The sequence below is a fragment of the Rattus norvegicus genome, chromosome 19, assembly GCF_036323735.1.
Source record: "Rattus norvegicus strain BN/NHsdMcwi chromosome 19, GRCr8, whole genome shotgun sequence".
Classification (NCBI taxonomy): domain Eukaryota; kingdom Metazoa; phylum Chordata; class Mammalia; order Rodentia; family Muridae; genus Rattus; species Rattus norvegicus.
Genome location: NC_086037.1, coordinates 53,779,474 through 53,798,206, shown reverse-complemented (window position 1 = coordinate 53,798,206; position 18,733 = coordinate 53,779,474). Strand labels below are relative to the sequence as shown.

The 18,733-nt window shown below is 49.8% G+C and overlaps 1 protein-coding gene across 11 annotated transcripts in view; it reads right to left on the bottom strand.

Moving 5' to 3' along the window:
- Window positions 1–2,542: 2,542 nt before the first annotated feature.
- Zfhx3 (zinc finger homeobox 3) overlaps window positions 2,543–18,733 on the bottom strand; it is a 1,006,519-nt gene continuing 990,328 nt past the window's right edge. For all 11 annotated transcript variants that reach the window (XM_063278047.1, XM_039098313.2, XM_039098314.2 and 8 more), the window contains 2 exon segments: window positions 12,720–18,185; window positions 2,543–8,664 (listed from right to left, as the gene is read on the bottom strand). In XM_063278047.1, the coding sequence (XP_063134117.1) occupies window positions 6,932–8,664; window positions 12,720–18,185 (7,199 nt within the window). In that variant the 3' untranslated portion in view covers window positions 2,543–6,931.

The following is an 18,733-nucleotide window of genomic DNA, read 5'->3' as shown; positions in this document are numbered from 1 at the left end:
ACTCATGCTCTACCCACCCTTCCCTAGTGTTTTGGGTGGAGGGGGATCACACCAAAGATTGACACACAGTTGGCCCTTACTCCTTACCTATCCTGAATTCTGGCATAAATGTCACCCACTTTGTCTAGTTCATAGGTCATGTGAGGAATAAGCAAAGTGTGTAATTTGAGAATGGCTTTGTAGTCTGGTGGCTTAAATGTTCAATCTCTACATCCAAAAAACCCAAAGGTTGTAATTTTACACGATACTTTTTCAATGCCATAGAAATAAGAAGGCAACAGAAAGCAGTGAGGTACGGAGGGACAGGAGCTGACTGAGAGGGGGAAGAGCAGGAAGGTTGAGGTAGGAGAGCCTGAGAGAGGCTGCCAAAGCAGGGCTCACACTCCGATGCTTCTCGGGCCAAAGGGTCATGACCCAAGAGTAGCATGGTTCATCAGAAAGCTTTCATTCTCAGATTAACATAGGACTCAAGAGTTAGGTTAAACAGCCGTGGTCAGGAAGGGTTAACCCCAAATTTATTTTTGTTTACCTGTAATGAAAAACTCTAAAACATTCAGAGGAAACCAACGTTGCTGGCTAAACATCTTTAAAACATGCTGCTTTAATCCCAGCACCCAGGAGGCAGAGGCATGCAGATCTCTGAGTCCAAGGGCAGCAAGGCCAGCCAGGTCTGAATAGTAAGTTCCAGACAAGTCAGGACAATAGAGTGAGACCTCCTTCTCAGAAATCCAACTAGGCATGGTTATAGTTTAAAGAATTAAAAGAAAATCTTCTCTCTCTCTCTCTCTCTCTCTCTCTCTCTCTCTCTCTCACACACACACACACACACACACACACACACACACACACACACACACACACACACACACATCATGAAGCAGAGAGCAATGGAACTTGGCCTCTGCTTCCACAGACCCGAGAGCACTAGTTTCTGTGCATGCACAGGTTCAAGAAGCATGTTTGTCTTGAGTTAAGGCTGCAGAGTAACGGTCACAAACTTCATCAGCTTGACTTGTGTCACCTGAATTCTAAACTTGCTCAGAGTGAGAGTTGTACTCTGCAGTGGGTACCAGACAGTTTTTTTTTTAAAGCAAATTAGAAACAGCCAATAAACCAACACATACTGCTCAGTTTAAGACATTGCCACTCCTCATTTTCTGTGGGGTGGGGGAGGCTACTACTCCCAAGGAAATTAATATCCACGTGAGCTTGATCCTGAAGCTATGCCTTTAGGGATGGGGTGGGAGCTTTCCAGAGAGAGAGGGAGGGGAAGGGGGAGAGAGAGAGAGGGGAGAAGACTGAACACTTCTGGCTTTTATGGTTTCTAATCCAGCGCTCCCAATTTTCTGAGTAAAGTTTTACCTGCAGAAAGAATTTGCAGTCTATGCAGAACAGAGTTCATCTCAAACAACCCAACCTCCCCAGCTGTAGCATTGGACAGCAGGGATGGCCTTGGCTCTTAGCGACTTTTATCGTACTCCGTGGTTCTCACGGGTCGAGGAGACAGGAGTGACACAGCTGTGCAACCATCTGCTTTCTTCAGCAACCCCGAAAAGTCCAGTGCCTGGGGACAGAGCTGGATTTCATCAGGGACAGTGACAGTGTTTGTCACAGAGCTTTGAGCCCTGGCCATAGATGCAGCTTTCTTCTCTGCGTCCAAGCACTGCTTGTGAAGTGGCAGACTGAGATTTTGAGTTAATAGGGTCCCTGCTGCCTCTCGAATGTTGCTGCATGAAGCAAGGTTGGGGCGGGGGTGGGGGGGAGAAGACAGCAGCTGTCTGAGGCAACAGAAGAGAGCTCCTTAGCTTAACACCCTGCAAGAAAAGGTCCCTGCTGGCCACGGGCTGATTCTGCAGCCCTGCAATGACATAGCCAGTTTGCATTAGCACCCAAATTCAGCTGCTAGATTTCTCTAAATTATTTATTAGCCATGGCTAATAAATTAGAGATGAATTAAAGGCCTTTGGGCTCTCTCATGGATATGATCCTCATTAATGAATCTCAAGCATTCTACTGTAAAGCGGAAGGCTTCCACGGGGGCTTCTGTCATGTCTTGATCCCTTGCATGGAGGGATAGCCTATATTTGGGTATCACTGCTACAAATCCTCTTACTAGAAGCTGAGACAAGCCCTTTACTAGGACGAGTAAGCTATTTGGTCACCTAATTCCCTTCCTTCTGTCATAAACACCAGATTCAGTGCCACTTCAGAACCTACCTCTCTCCTGACCACCAGCAAAATGTCTTCGCTTCAGGTTTGCAGCTGGAATCTCAGATTTCCATGGGAATGTTTGAAGTAACAACCACTGGGGCTCTCTGAGGCATCAGGCTTACTCTGGGCTAGTCTTCTGGCCCAAACACACACCAGTATAAAGACACCAAAGAGCACTTGTGGCCTTGTGCACCTCCCCATTCCCCTTTGGATACATAACTTTGGCACACACAGCCTTAAGAGATAGATGGAATTTACACTTCCCCGGCCCTGGGCATCTCTTTCACGTATGCTCCCATACATGCGCAGAAATCTGGTAACAGACAAGGTCTTTTGCTCATATTTTTTTTTAATGTATCACAATGAGCAGGAAACATACTTGATGAAATATTTTCAAAGGAGTATATTCAATTACCATCTACAATCAACTTAACTATGACAACAAAGTTTTTGTGACAAATTTCTTTTTCAGTTTGAGAGTCCCTTGCGGTTCGGTTAGTCTCCATGTATTTTGGTACAGTTCGAGATCAGCATTGTTACAGTAACAAAAAAGCTAACAAGACTACATTATAGAAAAACACCAAGAACATCATTTTTGGTTTCACTTGCTCTATTTTTTTTGTTTTTGTTTTTTTTTTGTTTTTGTTTGTTTTTTTGTTTTTTTATGTTGTTGTTTTTTTTGTTTTTGTTTTTGTTTTTTTTTTTTTGTACATTGCAAAGGCTGTTCATATACCTCTTTACCTCAGGGTCACGTTCATTTATGCTTTCTTTCCTACCCAAACTTGCCCCCCCTCCCCCCCCAAAGAAAGTAAACAAAACAAAAAACTAGTCAAAGCTTTGTTTCACAGTGGGCAGTACCTCAGCGCCAACCAACCAACTCAGTTTTATGCTTCTATTTAAAATGTTTTACTTTAATTTATTATTTAAAAAAAATATATGTCCATGAACATCAAGTGCACTGGCTTGGGTCACTGCCTCTCTCCTGCAACTTCCTGCCATGCCTGATAAACTCAGGTTTCAACACGTGCCGCCCGTTTTACTTTCCTTTCAATTGTGTAAAACTTTGGCCACATTCATCTTTTTAAATAGCTTTTAATTAAAAACAAAACTTCCTAGATGCATTAAGTGTGTGAATGAGTGTGAGTGTGTGTGTGTTCCTTAAGTTTCTTTAGGGAGGGATAAAGGACGCATGAAATAACTCCAATTCTGACAGGTATCTTGGTGCTGTGTGTCTAATAGTGTCTGGCACCGAGCCACATCATGAAGGAACTAAGGGGGCAAAATTCGCCCAATAACTTAAAAAAAGGAAGAAAAAAAAAAAAGAAGAAGAAGTGCCAATAGAAGTCACGAACTAGTTTTAAAGGTGAGTTGAGATGGTCCACTCAACGACTCACTCCGACAGCAGGCAGGAGTAAACTCCCCGGGTGAGATCTGTCTACACAACTGAGCACTGTAGTTAACCAATGCCTTGTGAACTGCTACCGATCACAGCCACTTGTCTGCCTTCTGGTTTTTACCATCACTGACTGCTTCGCTATTTCTGGGTTAGTGCTGAGAGTTTCTTCTTTGATGAACATGTAGGTGGGTTGGTGGTGCGGCTACAGAGGAATGCGTTCGTGAACCCACTTCCGGGTTGAACCAATCCCACACCTCCTTTGAGGAATACTGACGGGTAGAAGCATGCTTGGCCATTCTACCCAACCTTACCGTATTGTTGCCAAAACACACTCACAGGTCAAGGCATGGCACAGTGAAACACTGACAGTCACTGCCTCACAGAGGGAGGATGATTGTAGCTCAAAATAGAACAAAACCATTGGGGAAGGGCTGGCAGTTACAAAGAAACTTGAGGTTGGGGGGCAGGGAGGGTAGAATTTGCACTATTACCAAGCGATATCATTTTAAACGACAGTTTTCAGAGAAGACCTAGCAGAATTTGACAGGTAAAGCTAGTGTTAAATTGTTAATTGGTATCACACAGAGAACCCAAAACAAACATTTTTCTTCTATAGATACAGACACAGTAACATACAACAGTTAAATGGCAAAAAATATATATATATATATTTCATAGAGTTACAAACAAGATAAAATAATGGAAAACAAAAAAGCTGTACAACTTTAAAATTTAAAAGTGTTCATCTCAAAACACAGGGAGAAATACAAGAATTCTTGTTAAAAGGAAATAGGTATTTAAAACAGTAAGTGTTCTGTGTACTTGTTTTGACACCTTATGCTACAACTGGATACTGATATGAATAGTTAAGATGGTATTCTTTTAGTATTTCTACTTTTAAAAAATTAAAAAGGAATTTGCACTGTGCATCAGCCTAGTTAGAAATATGTACAACAGTTCAGGACCTACTCTTCAACTAAAAACAAATTCATAAAAATAGTCCCGGCTAAAAAAAGAAAAAAAAAAAAACAAAAGAAAAATGAAAAAAAATTTCATATCTTGGAATGCTCCAGTCTTTTGCAAAGTCGATGAATGGCTTCAGCACTGGGGGAGAAGCCCAGAAGGTGGCCAACGGAACCTGGATTCACAGTCTTCAAAGTTCCCTTTGAAACATAAGGAAGAGAGGGAGGGAAGAGGAGGAGGACTTCACACCTTGGGGACAAGGGAGATTGTATCTGTTGGTGTTTGGCTATGAAAGTGAGGCAACAAAGCATCTATTTGTCTTCGAAACTTAGGTTTTAGCAGCACGAAGTTCTCCTTTCAAAGTTCAGACTTTTTTAAAGATGACCAGGGGGTGTGTGTTGAAGTGTGTTGTCACAGGACTTCGAACATTAACACAAGCACGTGCCTCGTGCACACGCTTCCTTTTCTGTTTTCCGGACATTGCTATCTGTCTTGTTGGCTGCACTCTGGATCACTCGCCGCTCAGACTGCCTAACAGAAAGACAAAACTTTGAAGTAAAAAAAAAAAAAAAAATGTGTCTTTTGGTATCTGGAATTGTCATTAACAACTGCCTCTCTGCTTGCAGAAGAAGCACGTAAGAACCTGGGAACTGTTTTGTGTTACTCTTTCTTTTATTAAACTAAGTCTTGTTTGTTTAAATCAGAAACAAATTCTCAAGTAACTAGAACCCTTTCCCCTTTTTCCTGCATCAGCAGTGAAAGGGTATGTCTTTGGATTTTTTTTTTAAAGCATGAAATTTCTTTTTTTTTTTTCTGAGAGAGGAAAGAAAAGACACAAACAAAATAAAATAAAATAAAATCAAAACCAAATTAATAGCCAAAAACGTCTTAGAAAGAAAAAGCACACAGCCCCAATTACACAAACTGAAACAAATGTTTTAGTTCAAGAAAAGAATACTTGAAGTGTTCACAGACCAAGGAGAGAGAGAGAGAGAGAGAGAGAGAGAGAGAGAGAGAGAGAGAGAGAGAGAGAGAGGGAGGGAGGCAGGCAGGCACAAAGAAAACGAAGGATAAATAAAAAATAAATGCTCAGGGCTATCTCAGGTAACTAGAATTAAATGTCTTTCAAAAGTCTCAACTCCCCAACAAAAATAATCTGTGAGAATCCTGACAATCCCTAGAATCCTCTGAAATCCTTTCTTTAGGTTTATAAAATAATTCTGCAGCCACCCTTCAAGAAATGAAGGGGACCACTTTAAGTGGGAAATTAGAGGATGGAAATTGGGGGGAAGAGAGACAAAGTTGAATTAAGGGACAAAGGGAAGAGAAGCTGGGGTGAAGTAACAGACTGCAATCTATCCACTAAGGATGAACAAGACAACATCAAATGAGGAGCTGTCGCTGGACCACACAAAAGCTAATGTACAAAGGGTTTCAGTCTACCATACTGCTTCAGCTCGTCTCCCATGAAGCAATCTACTCAACACCAAAAATGGTCATACCTACCATAAATACAGAAAGTCAGTTTTTAAAACTTGTCTTCTTTTTTTAAGCTACAAGTCCTCAACACTCTTTGTGTGTGGGTTTTTTTTTTCCTCTTCTGAAAGTGGGAGTGCTTAACTTTTCCCCTTGAAATTGGCTTCAGCAGAAAAGCTATTCTTAAAAATCCCCAGAAAACTAAAGCAGTTCACATTGTTTCTCTTGAATACTTTCTGCCCATTTTTTTTTTAAATTAACAAAATAAAACAAAACAAAATCTTTTTCTGGAACGAAAGAAAAAAAAAAACATAAAACAATGATTCTGAAAACAGAACGAAGTGTGACCGATTGACCTGAGAATAAAAAGACATTACATTTCTTCTTTTCTTTTAGCAAGCCATTGGTATCTGAATGCTAAGATAGCAAGAAATTTAAAACTGTAACAAGGTGGAGTGCTTTCCCATACAGTGCATGCCGGGCTCCTCTGTGCTATCAAGGTGGGGCAGTTCTCAAAAGGGGCAAATATACAAGGGGTTTAAGCTCCAACAATAGGCAGGCCCTGCGGACTTCAGTTTCCAAGACCAATAGTACCTTTAAAAGGACACAATTTAACAGGGTTAGGGTTTGTTTTTATTTTTAATATTAAAAGAAAAAAAAAAGACAAGAATGTAAAATCACCGGCATAGATAGGTATATGGGAAAACAACCCACGCTTTTTCTTTTTTTTTTTCCTTTTTTTGTTTTTGTTTTTTGTGTTTTTGTTTGTTTTTTGTTTTTTTGGTTAGAAGCTTTGGAATTGCAGTTAGTCTATTTTTGAAATTGGTTTGTTATTAATCTTTTTTTCTTTATTTAAATTCATTTGTAATTGTTCATCTTCAAAGCTTACAATCTGAAGGTGTCCGTTCCTACACTGGTCAGACCACTGTCCTTGGGGCAGCTGGGGTCTTTGGGACCCTCCACCGGGCTCGCCGGTCCGTCGGACTTTTGGCTGAGATCCGTGTCAGACTCCTCCGAATAGTCGTCTGTTGGCATCGAGGGCTGAACCCCTGAGGTGCTGCATGAACTTGAGGTAACCGTTGAAGATGAGGAGAGAGGAGGAAAAGAAGGGGGCTTCGCGGCCGAAGCCCGGGAGCCCACTGGCGGCCAAGACTTCCTGGAGGCGTGGGGGGAAGCGGACGAGGACGGGGCGGCCGACGGGGGAGGGGGGCTGTCGTTTGAGTGAGCGGCAGACTGCGAGGTAGATGCGGTGCTAGGATCGGGGAAGCAGGCAGAGTGAGGTAATAAACTAGGGTGCTCTTTGGCGTTTCTTGCTGCTCTCGTGATTGTTCTGTGTTTGTGCAAGGCCGACTCGAGATGCTGACTCAGCGCTTCCTCCCCGCAGAGCGCGCTCTCGCACGCCAGGCAGTGGTACGAGCCGCCACCGCCGCCGCCGCTGCCGCCACCACCACCACCGCCACCGCTGCCGGTGGGGACATGAAGCACCATCTCTTGCAGGTTCACCACAGACTGGCCGAAGAAGCAGAGGGACTTCAGGTGGCTCCTCGCCGCCTCCTCGTCGCCGAAGCCCGCCTGGCACTTGCGGCAGACCAACTTGTACTGCACCTTTGGAACAATGAAGGGGTCACAGAGGGAGTCCGCACTTGCACTTTTGCTTTCTGCTTCTGGCTCTTCGGGGGGTTTCGGCAGGAGGGGGGACACCTCACGGGGGACGTTTTTCTGCTCTTCTGGTTTGGGGGATTCTTTGGCAGGGTCTTTGTCTGGGGAAGCAGGCCCCTGGGGGACTGGGGTTTGGCTTGCTTTGGGCTGCTGCTGCTGCTGCTGCTGCTGCTGTTGCTGCTGCTGCTGCTGCACTTTTTGTTGCTGCTGCTGCTGTTGCTGTAGTTGCCGCTGTTGCTGCTGCTGTTGTTGTTGCTGCTGCTGCTGCTGCTGCTGAATGGCCTCCTGCAGACTCTGCTGGTATTGCTGGTACTGCTGCAGTAGTGAGCCCGGAGACAACCCCATCAGGGCCTGCGACAGGGCAGGGCTGTAGGGGAACAGGCCTTCCATGCCGTACATCGGCTGCAGGTACCCGCTCTGCAGGGCGCCAGGGATCTGGGGGGCGTAATAAGGAGAAAAGCCCGGTACGAAGTAAGGAAGGAACTGGCTCGTGAGCAATGCTGTGGGGTCTGAAGTCAAGGCCGCCTGCAGGGCCTGCAGCTGAGCAGGGTCCACCGTGTACTCCATGGCGGGCAGCGGGGCTGAGATGGTGGCTGTAGCCGCTGTAGGGGCCTCTCCTTTCTCCTTCTTGGGGACAGGTGGGGGTTCCCCTTTCCCTTTGTGTGCCTTCTCCTTCTCCTTTCCTTTCTCACCATCTTTGTCCTTCCGTTGCTGTGGTAGGGGAAGCTGTGGCGTGGGTATCTGCTGGGCTGCTGGCGGCGGCGGCGGCTGCACCTGTGGCTGCGGCTGCTGGGGTTGTGGGGGTTGCTGAGGGGCCATTGCCATGGTGGCTTGTGCTGGGGTCGGGGAGCTCAGTGAGGCTGAGGACGGTTTATTTGGTAATCCAGATGTGGGGAGGCCGGGGGAAGGTACCGTTGTGCTGGGCAGACCCATCAGGTTCGGTTTAGGAGACGTTAAAGCTAAAAGGAATGGAGACAGAAGGAGAAATCACAGGTCAGTCTAGGGGTGGGTGAACCAGCAAGCCAAGGTGTTACACCCATGCCTTCGGCGCGGTCACAGATGTCGGAACCCAACGTGTCCTCTCCAAGCCAGTGTCGCCAACAGACAGATATACACCCTGCCATGCGCAGGATTAGTTGGCCAAGTACTTTTGAATCAAGACCCAGACCTGGGTCAGCTTCCATTTGTGCCTCTTTAGAAAACCTTACGGCATCTCCCCGCGCAGTGTCAACACTCGCTATCTCACCCTTGCCTTGCCGAGTATTTCCAGGTACCAGCACAGACTGGCTTCTAGCACCTGCGACTTGCGCACGTAAACCGAAGCCATCGTCAAAGTGCCATGGAACAAGAGTGACCACTGGATAATGCCTAAGCCAGAACCCTAGATAGGGCCCCAAGGCCGCACGAACACACACAACAGCTTCTACCCGAGTTATCATCCTGACCACGGTGGCTGAGTGGACGCTTCAGTAGGGTGGAGAGAAGATGAATGAGAAGGTGGAGGAAGAGTCTGGAAAGAAAGAGGCTAACTCATTCAGGGAAAATTGCTCCAGCGCCTTGGGTCAGCTCCTGTGTAGGAGTTAAGTCTGTGGAGTAAGAATACCACATCCTCTAGCCTCTGTAAACAACACACAATGGGGCCTATGGGGTCGTAGACGCTCAGGGTGATGATGCCCTCAGATCTCAGGGTATCTGAGCCTATCTCCTAGCCCCTACTCTAATTTTGCTTCTCGGTGATCAGGCTGTAGGATGGGGACCATACAATGTATAGTCCTATCTACCTTGCTCAGCCCTAATCTACAGGCAAAAAGTTTACCCACCCCAGGGCCCAAGAGCCTCTTGTCTTCAGAGCTGTGTCCCACAGGACTAGGTCCCAGAGTCATGGGACTGAGTATCTGTGGTGGTTTGAATATGCGTGGCTATAAGAAGGAGTGGCCTTGGTGGAGTAGGTGTGGCCTTACTGGAGGAAGTGCATCACTGTGGGGGTGGGCTTTGAGAGCATCTTTCTAGCTGCCTGAAGATGCCAGACTTCTCACTGCATTGGCTCCTTCTCCAGCATTGTGTCTGCCTGGATGCTGCCAAGCCATGATGATAATGAACGGAACCTCTGAACCTGTAAGCCAGCCCCAATTAAATGTTGTCCTTACAAGAGTTGCTCTGGTCATGGCGTCTCTCCTCAGCAGCGGAAACCCTGAGTAAGAAGTATTGCTGCAGACGGAGGGAACACGGAGCTCAAGCTGGGGTAAGGCAAGTCTGCTGGGGAGGAGCAGAGCTCACTGGATAATTTAAGATGGTGAAAAGAGGCTGCACCAGAGAACTCAGACCTTGGAACACCTCTGCATCTGCTCCCAGAAACCTGGAGTGGAGGTTGCCTAGAATGGCACTGCCCTCATGGGGTGAGGGATTGGGAGGGGCAAAACCACAACACTCTGAAGCCCAGAGTTGGATGAAGACTGCCGGCTTGCATGATACAATGTAGCAGAAACTCCATGTTAAAGAAAGCAAGCAACATGGCTGCTGCACGTGGCCAGTCCCGGGAAAGCCACTGAAGGCAAGCATCCTATTTCCTTCATGTACACTAGGCACTAGTGAAGAAGATGTGACTGGCTGCTGAGAAGAGTGCAAAGGCTTGCTGGCAAAACTGGCACACATGAGGCCGAGCTGGAATTATAAAGTCTGAGTTTAGGGCATGACTTTCTATGTGCTGGGAAGCAGTAGGCCTGCCCAGGAGGAACGCCTGTGGCTTCGCCCATGGCTTCATGCTTTCAAGAGAAAGATTCGGGAACCGTGCGCTGGGCAGGGCAGCTCAATGCACTAACGTTGACTTTCTGATCTGTAAGATCAGAACTGGGCCAGCTTCTTCATCCCCTCCTGAAACTCAGTTCCTCTGGAGTCAGACTGACTGTGTGCGGGTTGCGGCTGACACACATCAGACGTGTGACCTCTGGTTCACTTGGGAGACTTCTTAGAACCTCAGCCTTCTCTAGTACAAGATTGCTGGCATGAACGGAACGGCCAGGTGGAGAGAACTTAGCACTGGGCCCTGGTGCATAGACACAGCTCCCTTTCCTTCCACCCCCAATGCACTGGTTCTATGAGCTACAGTAGTTAAAGTGCTTGGTAACGGGCACATCAGGCTGTCCTGATGACGAAGAGCCCAGCTCTCTATCCCTAGTCCACCCTAAGTGGCCAGAACCTGGGCAGCACATATGCCTGCTGACCGACTGCTCGTATCGGATGTGGTGAAAAGACAAACAAAGCTGGAGGCCTGGCTCCGACCCTAGCTTGCTGAGCGATCTTGATCTCTCTGGGTCCTGGCTTTCTCTAAGGGGATACAGATACTTGGATTATACTTTTAACAATTTTATTGTCACTGTGTGTGTGTGTGTGTGTGTGTGTGTGTGTGTGTGTGTGTGTGTGTGGTGACCATGTGCTATAGTGGGTAAGGCTGAAAGACATCTTGTGGGAATGAGTTTTGGCCTGCACTGCTGAGGCAGATTCTCTCTTAGGTCTGCCCACCTACACCCAGGTTAGCTGGCCCAAAATCTACATCAATCTCCTGCTTCAACTTCTCGTCTAGAATCCTGGGATTACAGATCTGTGCCAGTGCGTTGGCATTTTTATGTGGGCTCTGAAGGTTGAAATCGGGTCATCAGGTTCGTGTGTCAAGTGCTTTTACCCAGCGAGCCATCTTGCTGGTCCCGAGTCTCATATTTTTACATCATCGTATGGTAGGCCTTCCCACCAATGCTCTGGGCGGCAAGGATAATTCAATGTCTGACCACTTTCCTTGATTTGTTTTTCTGGCTTCAGTCTGTGCCAGTACTCATGCAAAAACCTTTGTCTCAGTGCTTTCTTTTCTGGTCCCTTTGGTAAGAAACGGAGAGCAGTTAAACACCACTAAACATTACTATGTTAATTTAACTAGCATTGCTCTGGGAGGGTTAGGGTTCGGAGAGACAAGGCTAAAGTGTGAAGAGCTGGTGCTAGTCAGGGGACTTTGTAGAGGGGACTTGCTAGTGTGTGCCTAACCCGTAACAGGAGGCTGGAGAGGAAGGTCCAGTTTGAGGAGGACAGCTGGATCCCAGAGAAGATGGGCAAAGACAGTGAGAAGCAAGGAAGGGATGGCTGCCGGGAGGACTGTAAGAGCCCCAGCTTTGAGAGACCAAACAAGAAGAAAACGTGTGTGATTCCAGACGTGTGAGGGTGGGAGTCCCTGGAGTGTACGGTTAGTTGCTTGTCCAAAAGAGTTGGTGTGTTCACGTCCAAACTAACCACATTACCCAGCACAAGATTCCTGGTGATTTCAAACAGAAATTCTCCATAGAAACTGTCACTGCTCTGAACAGAAGAGAACCCGTGGAGGAAGCCTCCTGGGGCACGCAACATCGCAACATCGCAGGATCGGCTTCCTGCTCTCAAAAAGGTGGGCGGAATTCCAGACGTGAGGGCAAAGGTTAGATTTCAATTCTCTCCAGCCAGCTGGCTGCTTTGGGGTTCCAATACAGACATAGCTGGGGAATCCCACTGTCTCCCATTCGTACCAATTACATAGGTGGGATCGGGTGACCAAGAGGTTTGACATTCCCTGGAAATGCCTATGTCGGGTGATTCTTAATAACAGACATCACCAACGTGATGTCAGGACATACTCAGAAGTAGGTACTTCCACCCCTGCATGGTGGTGTCCACGGGGCCAGGCATGTCCTGGCACTGGGGGGTAACTGGCTGCATGGGAATTGCAACCTTGTTGCTTTTCTAGGTGACCAAAGTGGCTAGCTTCCTACTTGCCTCTGGGAGGCAACAGAAGCTTCAAGCCGGAGAGAGACAAGGTGCAGTGTGAGGGGCTAGTGTGCCTGCTCGGAGTGCTGGTAACCACATTAAAAAAAAAACAAAAAACAAAAAACAAAAAACAAAAAACAACAACAACAACAACAAAACAAAACAAAAAAAAAAAAAAAAAACCCCGAGCTTCTACTGAACTCTGAAAGCCATCACCTGCAGCAGGACCCACCTGTGTTGGATGGGGTGAAGCCTGGCAAAGAGGGGCTGTTGAGGCCGGGGAGCAACACGGGAGGAATGCCCTGGAGCGCTGGATACGTGGTGGGGAGGTTAAGAGCCTGAAGAGGAGCGTTGTCAAACATCCCTTGCTGTTGGGCTGCCAGTCCAAGGACCTCATTAGCCTTCTTAATCCGATCCAGCTCTTGCTGAGCCATCAACTGACGTACAGTGGCTGGGTCAAAATATTCTTTCTCCTTGTCCAGCTGGCTTCCAATGGTGTCCTTAACTTTGGAGATATGCTGTTGGGAAAAGATATGGTCACGTACAGACAGCCTCGCGCTGTACTTGATACCACACAAAGTGCACTCTGTTTTGGGTCCCTCGTAACTCGTTTGGTTTATACCAAAATGCTTGGCCATGCTTAGCTTGGACTTCTTTTCTTTCGCCCGGGCATTCTGGAACCAGACCTGAACAACTCTCTTTGGCAGTCCAATATCATTGCCTAGAACCTCACACTCTAGCATGGTGGGCGTCCTGTAGTCATTAAAGCATGACTTGAGGACCTTCAGCTGCAGATTGGTCATCTGAGTGCGAAACCGTTTCTGCCCAGGTCGATCCCCGCTGTCACCGGATTTGCCCGCGGACCCGCTTGCCCCGGGGCTTGGGGAGCAGGGGTCCGCGAGGCTCGAGGTCTCACTGTAGTCCACGGTACCTTCGTTGTCGTACTCCTTGCTATAAAAGCTCGGGGCTGGGCTGACCAGACCAGACGACAGCCGGTCTTCATACTCGGACATCGCCATCATGGCTGCTTTGGTCAACCCCTCGTTCGGTGCAGAAGATTTGGTTTCGTTCGCTATCCCCGTGGCGCTGTCGTTGTCGGCGTTGCCCTCGTCCCCCGTTGTGGTGTCTGTGATTGCAGTGTTGACGGAGGAACAGTCGTCATTGTCCAGCTTGGTTTGGTCAAAGTTCAGGTTAACCGAGGACATGGAGGGGCTTTCAAAGTCTTCGAGCCCTTCCACCTTGATGGAGGAAGGGCTGAGAAGAGTTCTGGGGGACAGCTCCATGGTTTTGCTCACAGGCGAGAGCGGCACGCCCTGACCGTCACTCCCGCTCGGGGGTAGGTGTGAAAAGCTAGTTCCGTCAAAAATGTCTCCCTTCATCTGGAGTCCCCCGTCACAGTCTAAGAGCATGGCAGACAGAGTCAGGTTGTAGCCGGCTCTCTTGGCTTCATGCCAGTGCCGAGACCGGATATGAGCCTCGAGGGCTGTCTTGGCCTTGAAGAGCGCCCTGCAAAAAGGGCATCTCCTGTGGGCCTGCGCCGGGCCCACGGCCCGGAACTGACCTTTCCTTTCCCGAGCTCGGGTGTTCTGAAACCACACCTGCACCACGCGCTTCTTCAAGCCCACCTCGTGCGCGATGTGATCCAGCATCTTTCGAGTCGGGTTCGAGTCCAGCAGGTACTTCTGGTAGAGAATCTCCAGCTGTTCTGGGGTAATGGTCGTCCTCAAACGCTTGTCCCTCTGCGGCTCTTCTCCTCCCGTCCCACTGCTGTCGTTCTCGCCAGGGCTGGCGCCGCTGGCCTTTTCCTCCAGCTTCCTCTTGAGCGTGTTCATCGTGGAGGTGGGCGTGGACGGAGAAGTGGCTGAGCTCGCTGGGATCTGAGGGATGGCCCCCGAGAGCAGCTGGCTGGCCAGGAGTGGGTTACTGGGATCAAACAGCATGAAAGGCATATCCAACGACCTGTCCAAAAACTGGGGGTGGATGAACTGGTTCTGGGCGCTCAGGAAGTGAAGCTGCTGGTGCTCCTGCCAGTGCTCGAAGGACGGGAACGCCAGCTTGCACTGGTCACACTGGTAGGGGATTAGCTGAGGAGGTAGGTTTGCCAGCTGTTGAGGGGTTGACGTGTGGAGGGGCTTGAGGGGCAGGTGCGAGAGCTGAGAGGGACTGGGGCTTGACTGGGGGAGGGGGCACTGCGGAGGGGGCGCCTGTGGAGGAGGCTGCGGTAAGGAAGGGGCAGCCAGCTGTGGGAGCTTGGGCTGGGGTACGTTTGTCTTCTGCTCCGCCTGCTCTTGCTGCTGCACCTCTGGCTTTGGCTGTCCTTGCTTCTCTTGGGTTTGGTTTGGCTGTACACTGGGAGGGTCGGCCTGCTTTGGCTTCTCGTCGCTGGCCTCTGCTTTCGAGTTGAAGGTGGCTAGTTCGTCAGTCTCCGCCGTGAGCTGCAAGAACGCGGAGGGCGCAGTACTGGCCGATGATGGTGCTGGGGTGCTGTAGGCCTGTGAGGGCATAGGGGTGCTGCAAGAGGAGCTGGTAGGGGTGAGGATCTCCATTGCATCCATGGAGTCCTCGTTCTGGCTGTCATCCTGCCCTTCCTCATCCTCATCCTTGTAGCACAGCTTCTTCTGGTGTTTGATGAGGTCAAAGATGCGCTGAAACACGAGGCTGCACTTCTTGCACTGGTAATTCAGGTTGCTCGTGCGAATGTACCTATCGTTGGTGAGCTCACGCCGCTCTCCGTCTTTGCCCTCTCCCTGATTCTCATAGTTCTTCCTGGCCTTCTGTCTGGCGTTTTGAAACCACACCACTATGACACGGGTTGGAAGGTTCAATAAGTTAGAAAGCTGCTCGAATTCATCGTCCTTTGGATAAGCGTTGGCGTCAAAGAAGTCCTGCAGGACTCGGAGCTGGTAGTCCGTGAACCTTGTTCTCGAGGACCGCTTGCTTCCCCAGTACTCCTGCTTCTGGGGTTCTGGGGAAGGGGGCCGGGAGTCGATCTTGAGCTCCTCCAGACTCGTGATGGGAGGGTTGCTGAAGTTGTATGGGGAGTCCTTGTTCCGCTGCCGCTCCTTGAACAAGGTATTTCTGAACCAGTGCTTGATCACTTTCTGGGGCAGGCCCGACTTGTCCGCCATCTCTTTGATCTGCTCCTCACTGGGGGAGTTGTTAATGTCGAAGTACTGCCGGAGCACTCGGAGCTGGTCATCTGTGATCCTGGTGCGAGGCCTCTTGTTCTGTTGCTGGAGCAGGGTGGGGTTGAGCTGGTGTTGGTACAGCTGGGCCAGATCTGCAGGCAGCGGCTCCACAGGGCCGAGCTGAGGGGGCAGCTGAGCTGGCAGAGTCTGCAGCGGCATCGTCTGCATCATCAGTGGCGAGAAGATGGGCAGCTCCATCGGCATGGAGAGCTGGGTGAGAGGCACGGAGGGCTGGGCGGGGGCGATGGTAGGCGACGTGATGGGCGGAGCCGACGCGGGGATGGCTGGTGTGGAAGCTGGCTGGGGGGGCGCCGCCGGAAGCGGGGGTGGGGGAGGGGGTGGGGGAGGTGGGGGTGGCTCCGGGGTCTGGGGCCTCAGTGGGTACAGTTTATCGTAGTGCTCTCTGTACTGCTTGGCAAACCTCTCCAGCTGTTTGAAGGGGAAGTAGTTCTGATGCACGTGCTCTTGATGGCTCTTTAGAATCAAGATGTTGGAGAAGAGCTTGCCGCAGGAGTCACACTCGAGCTTCTCCAGGCTTTCGCTGCCTTGCTCCGCCTTCCCGTTCTTCTTCTGTGCCTTCTGCTTGTTCTCATTGTACTGAATGACCAGCTCAAAGCCAAAGTTCTCCAGCAAGGCCTTGGTAGCGTTCCCCCTGGCATCCGAAGCGATGCGTGGAGGAAGCATAGAGCCCTCAGAACCACCCCCTGGTGCCAACTCTTTCTTCTCTTTGGCCTTCAAGGCATCTGGCAGTGATTCCTTTGGTCCTGGGTTACCCTCTGCCCCCTCCGGCCCTTCCCTCTCTCGTTGGCTTTCCTTATCCTTTTCTTTGATGACCACTTTGTTTTTCTTTTCCGGGTGCTGGCTTGGCTGAAGGAGAGCTGAGTGACTCTGGGAAAGAGAGAGCTGACTCTGTTGTTGTTGCTGCTGCTGCTGCTGCTGCAGTATCTGTGGGTGGCTCTGCTGTGGGATCTGGATCTGAGCCTTCAGGTCTTCCAGCAGGCCTGGGCCTGACCCCGTCAGTGTCAGTGCCCCGCTGGTCACAGGCAAGCTCACCTCAGGGTTGAGCTGGAACTCTGCACTGGGGATGTAAAAGGGGAAGAGTAGATGATGCTGCTGCTGCAGTTGGAGCAAGGTCTCGGTGGTCATGGGAAAGTGAGGAAGGAGCGTGGGGTTGAACAGCTGAGACTGGATCAGGGCGGCCTGCTGCTGCAGCTCCTGCTGCAGGTGTGCCTGGACTTGAGCCTGTGCCTGGGCAAGTGTCTGGGCCTGCTGCTGTTGCTGCTGCTGCTGCTGTTGCTGCTGCTGCTGCCTGGATGCAATCATATCCGCTAACTTCTTCCGGTTGGTCTCCTTGGGCTCTGAGGGGGAAGAGATGTTGGCACTGATGGGATTCCCCAGAGGAGGCAGCACCACGCTCTCGGGGGGCACCTGGCTCAGTGCATTTACGCTCGGAGCCATGGTGGCACTGCTTGGGTTGGCGGCGGTAAAGGTGTTGTTCGCTCCACTGCTGCCCACGGGACTCGGGGTAGAGGAGCTGAGGGACACCCCAGCACTGTTGCCAGTCCCGTTGCTGCTCCCACTTGCAGCTTCCAGCTTGGCTGCCCGGGCCTTGGTCTGGTGCAACACAGACCTCATGTGGATCTCCAGGGTGGAGCTCTGGCTGTACGCCACGTTGCAAGTGTTACACTTGAACGGCTTGTTGTCCGGGCTGCTGGTGGGCTCCGGTTGGCCGGTTGCCGACTCCTGAAGGGCTCTCTTTAGCTTGTGCAGGTGCGAGACAGAGTTGTAGTGCACCAGCAGGATGTTCTTTTGAGTGAAGGATTCCTTGCAGACGGTACACTTGTAAGGGCGGGAAGGATCCAGAAACTTCTCCATGGTGAAGTTGGGGCCTTTCCTGAAAGGCAGAGCTCGCTTTGGCTCTGAGCCTGAGTCCTCCTGTACTGACCCAGAGTCGCTGCCTGTCGGGCTCTGCTTGTCTTCTAGGTCGCTCTCTTCCTCCTTGTCTTCCTCAACAATGATGGTGTGGTCTTCAGCCAGGGTGGGGTCTCCCATCGCCAAGAGGTCCCCGTTGGCTAGAAGCCCCCCATAAAGCTGCTGGATGTCAGCCTCACTCAACTCCAGGTGACTAGTCTCGAGGTGTTTTTTTAGAGCCTGGAAAGTCCGGAAACTGCGCTGACAGAGGCAGCACATGGTGGCGGCTCTGATCACGTGGTACTGCGAGTGGAGCTGCAGCTTTTCAATGGTCTTGAAAGCCAGGCTGCACTGGTTGCAACGGTACTTATACACGTGGCGGTCCGACACGGGCAGCTGAGGCCGCTTGGCGTGCACCTCGTTGAAGTGGGTCTGCAGAGTGGCGGAGGTTTTGAAGACCTGGTTGCACCCCTTCTTCCAGCAGAGGAAGCCCGAGTCTTCTCTCATGCAACTGGGGTCAGCAGAAGAGGGCTTGAGGTCCCCGCTGTGCTCCATGATTGCAGAGGGCAAGGTGTTCTTCCCCAGGTCCTCCGAAGTTTCTGTAAAAAAAAAAAACCAAACCAAAGCAAACACATCAAGCCCAGAGATAAAGAAGGCTTTGTTTCCAGGGTAGCACCCAGAGCCCAGCTCTGTCCACAGGGCCAGTGGAATACGCCCATCAGCCAGATGGACGGAAGAAGGCCATACATAGGTCCAGTTCAGAACAGGCTCGTGTCACAGCATAGACCTAACGGTCTTCAAAACAGTATTTAATTCTGAAGCCTCAGTCTCTCAAAAGGTGGTCTGAGGGTTACCCGTCCTAATGGCGCCCTTTATGCTGACTTTGTGGTTATAAAAATTTAAGCACATCAGACTTTGTTGTCAGGGACATCCGCACTAATGCTGTCCCAAGTTGTGAGGAAGTTCTACATTTCGGGATTCTTACGAGCATTTAGTTTCATGTTTAATGTGACATGCCCACCCCCACCCCCACCCCCACCGCCCTTTGCTTTGACATCCCTGTTTCTCCGACCCAGGTCTTTGTTCATGCTAGCAGGAGAGTTAATAAATTACTAAGCTACATTACTTTTTTTTTTTCTTTTAAAAG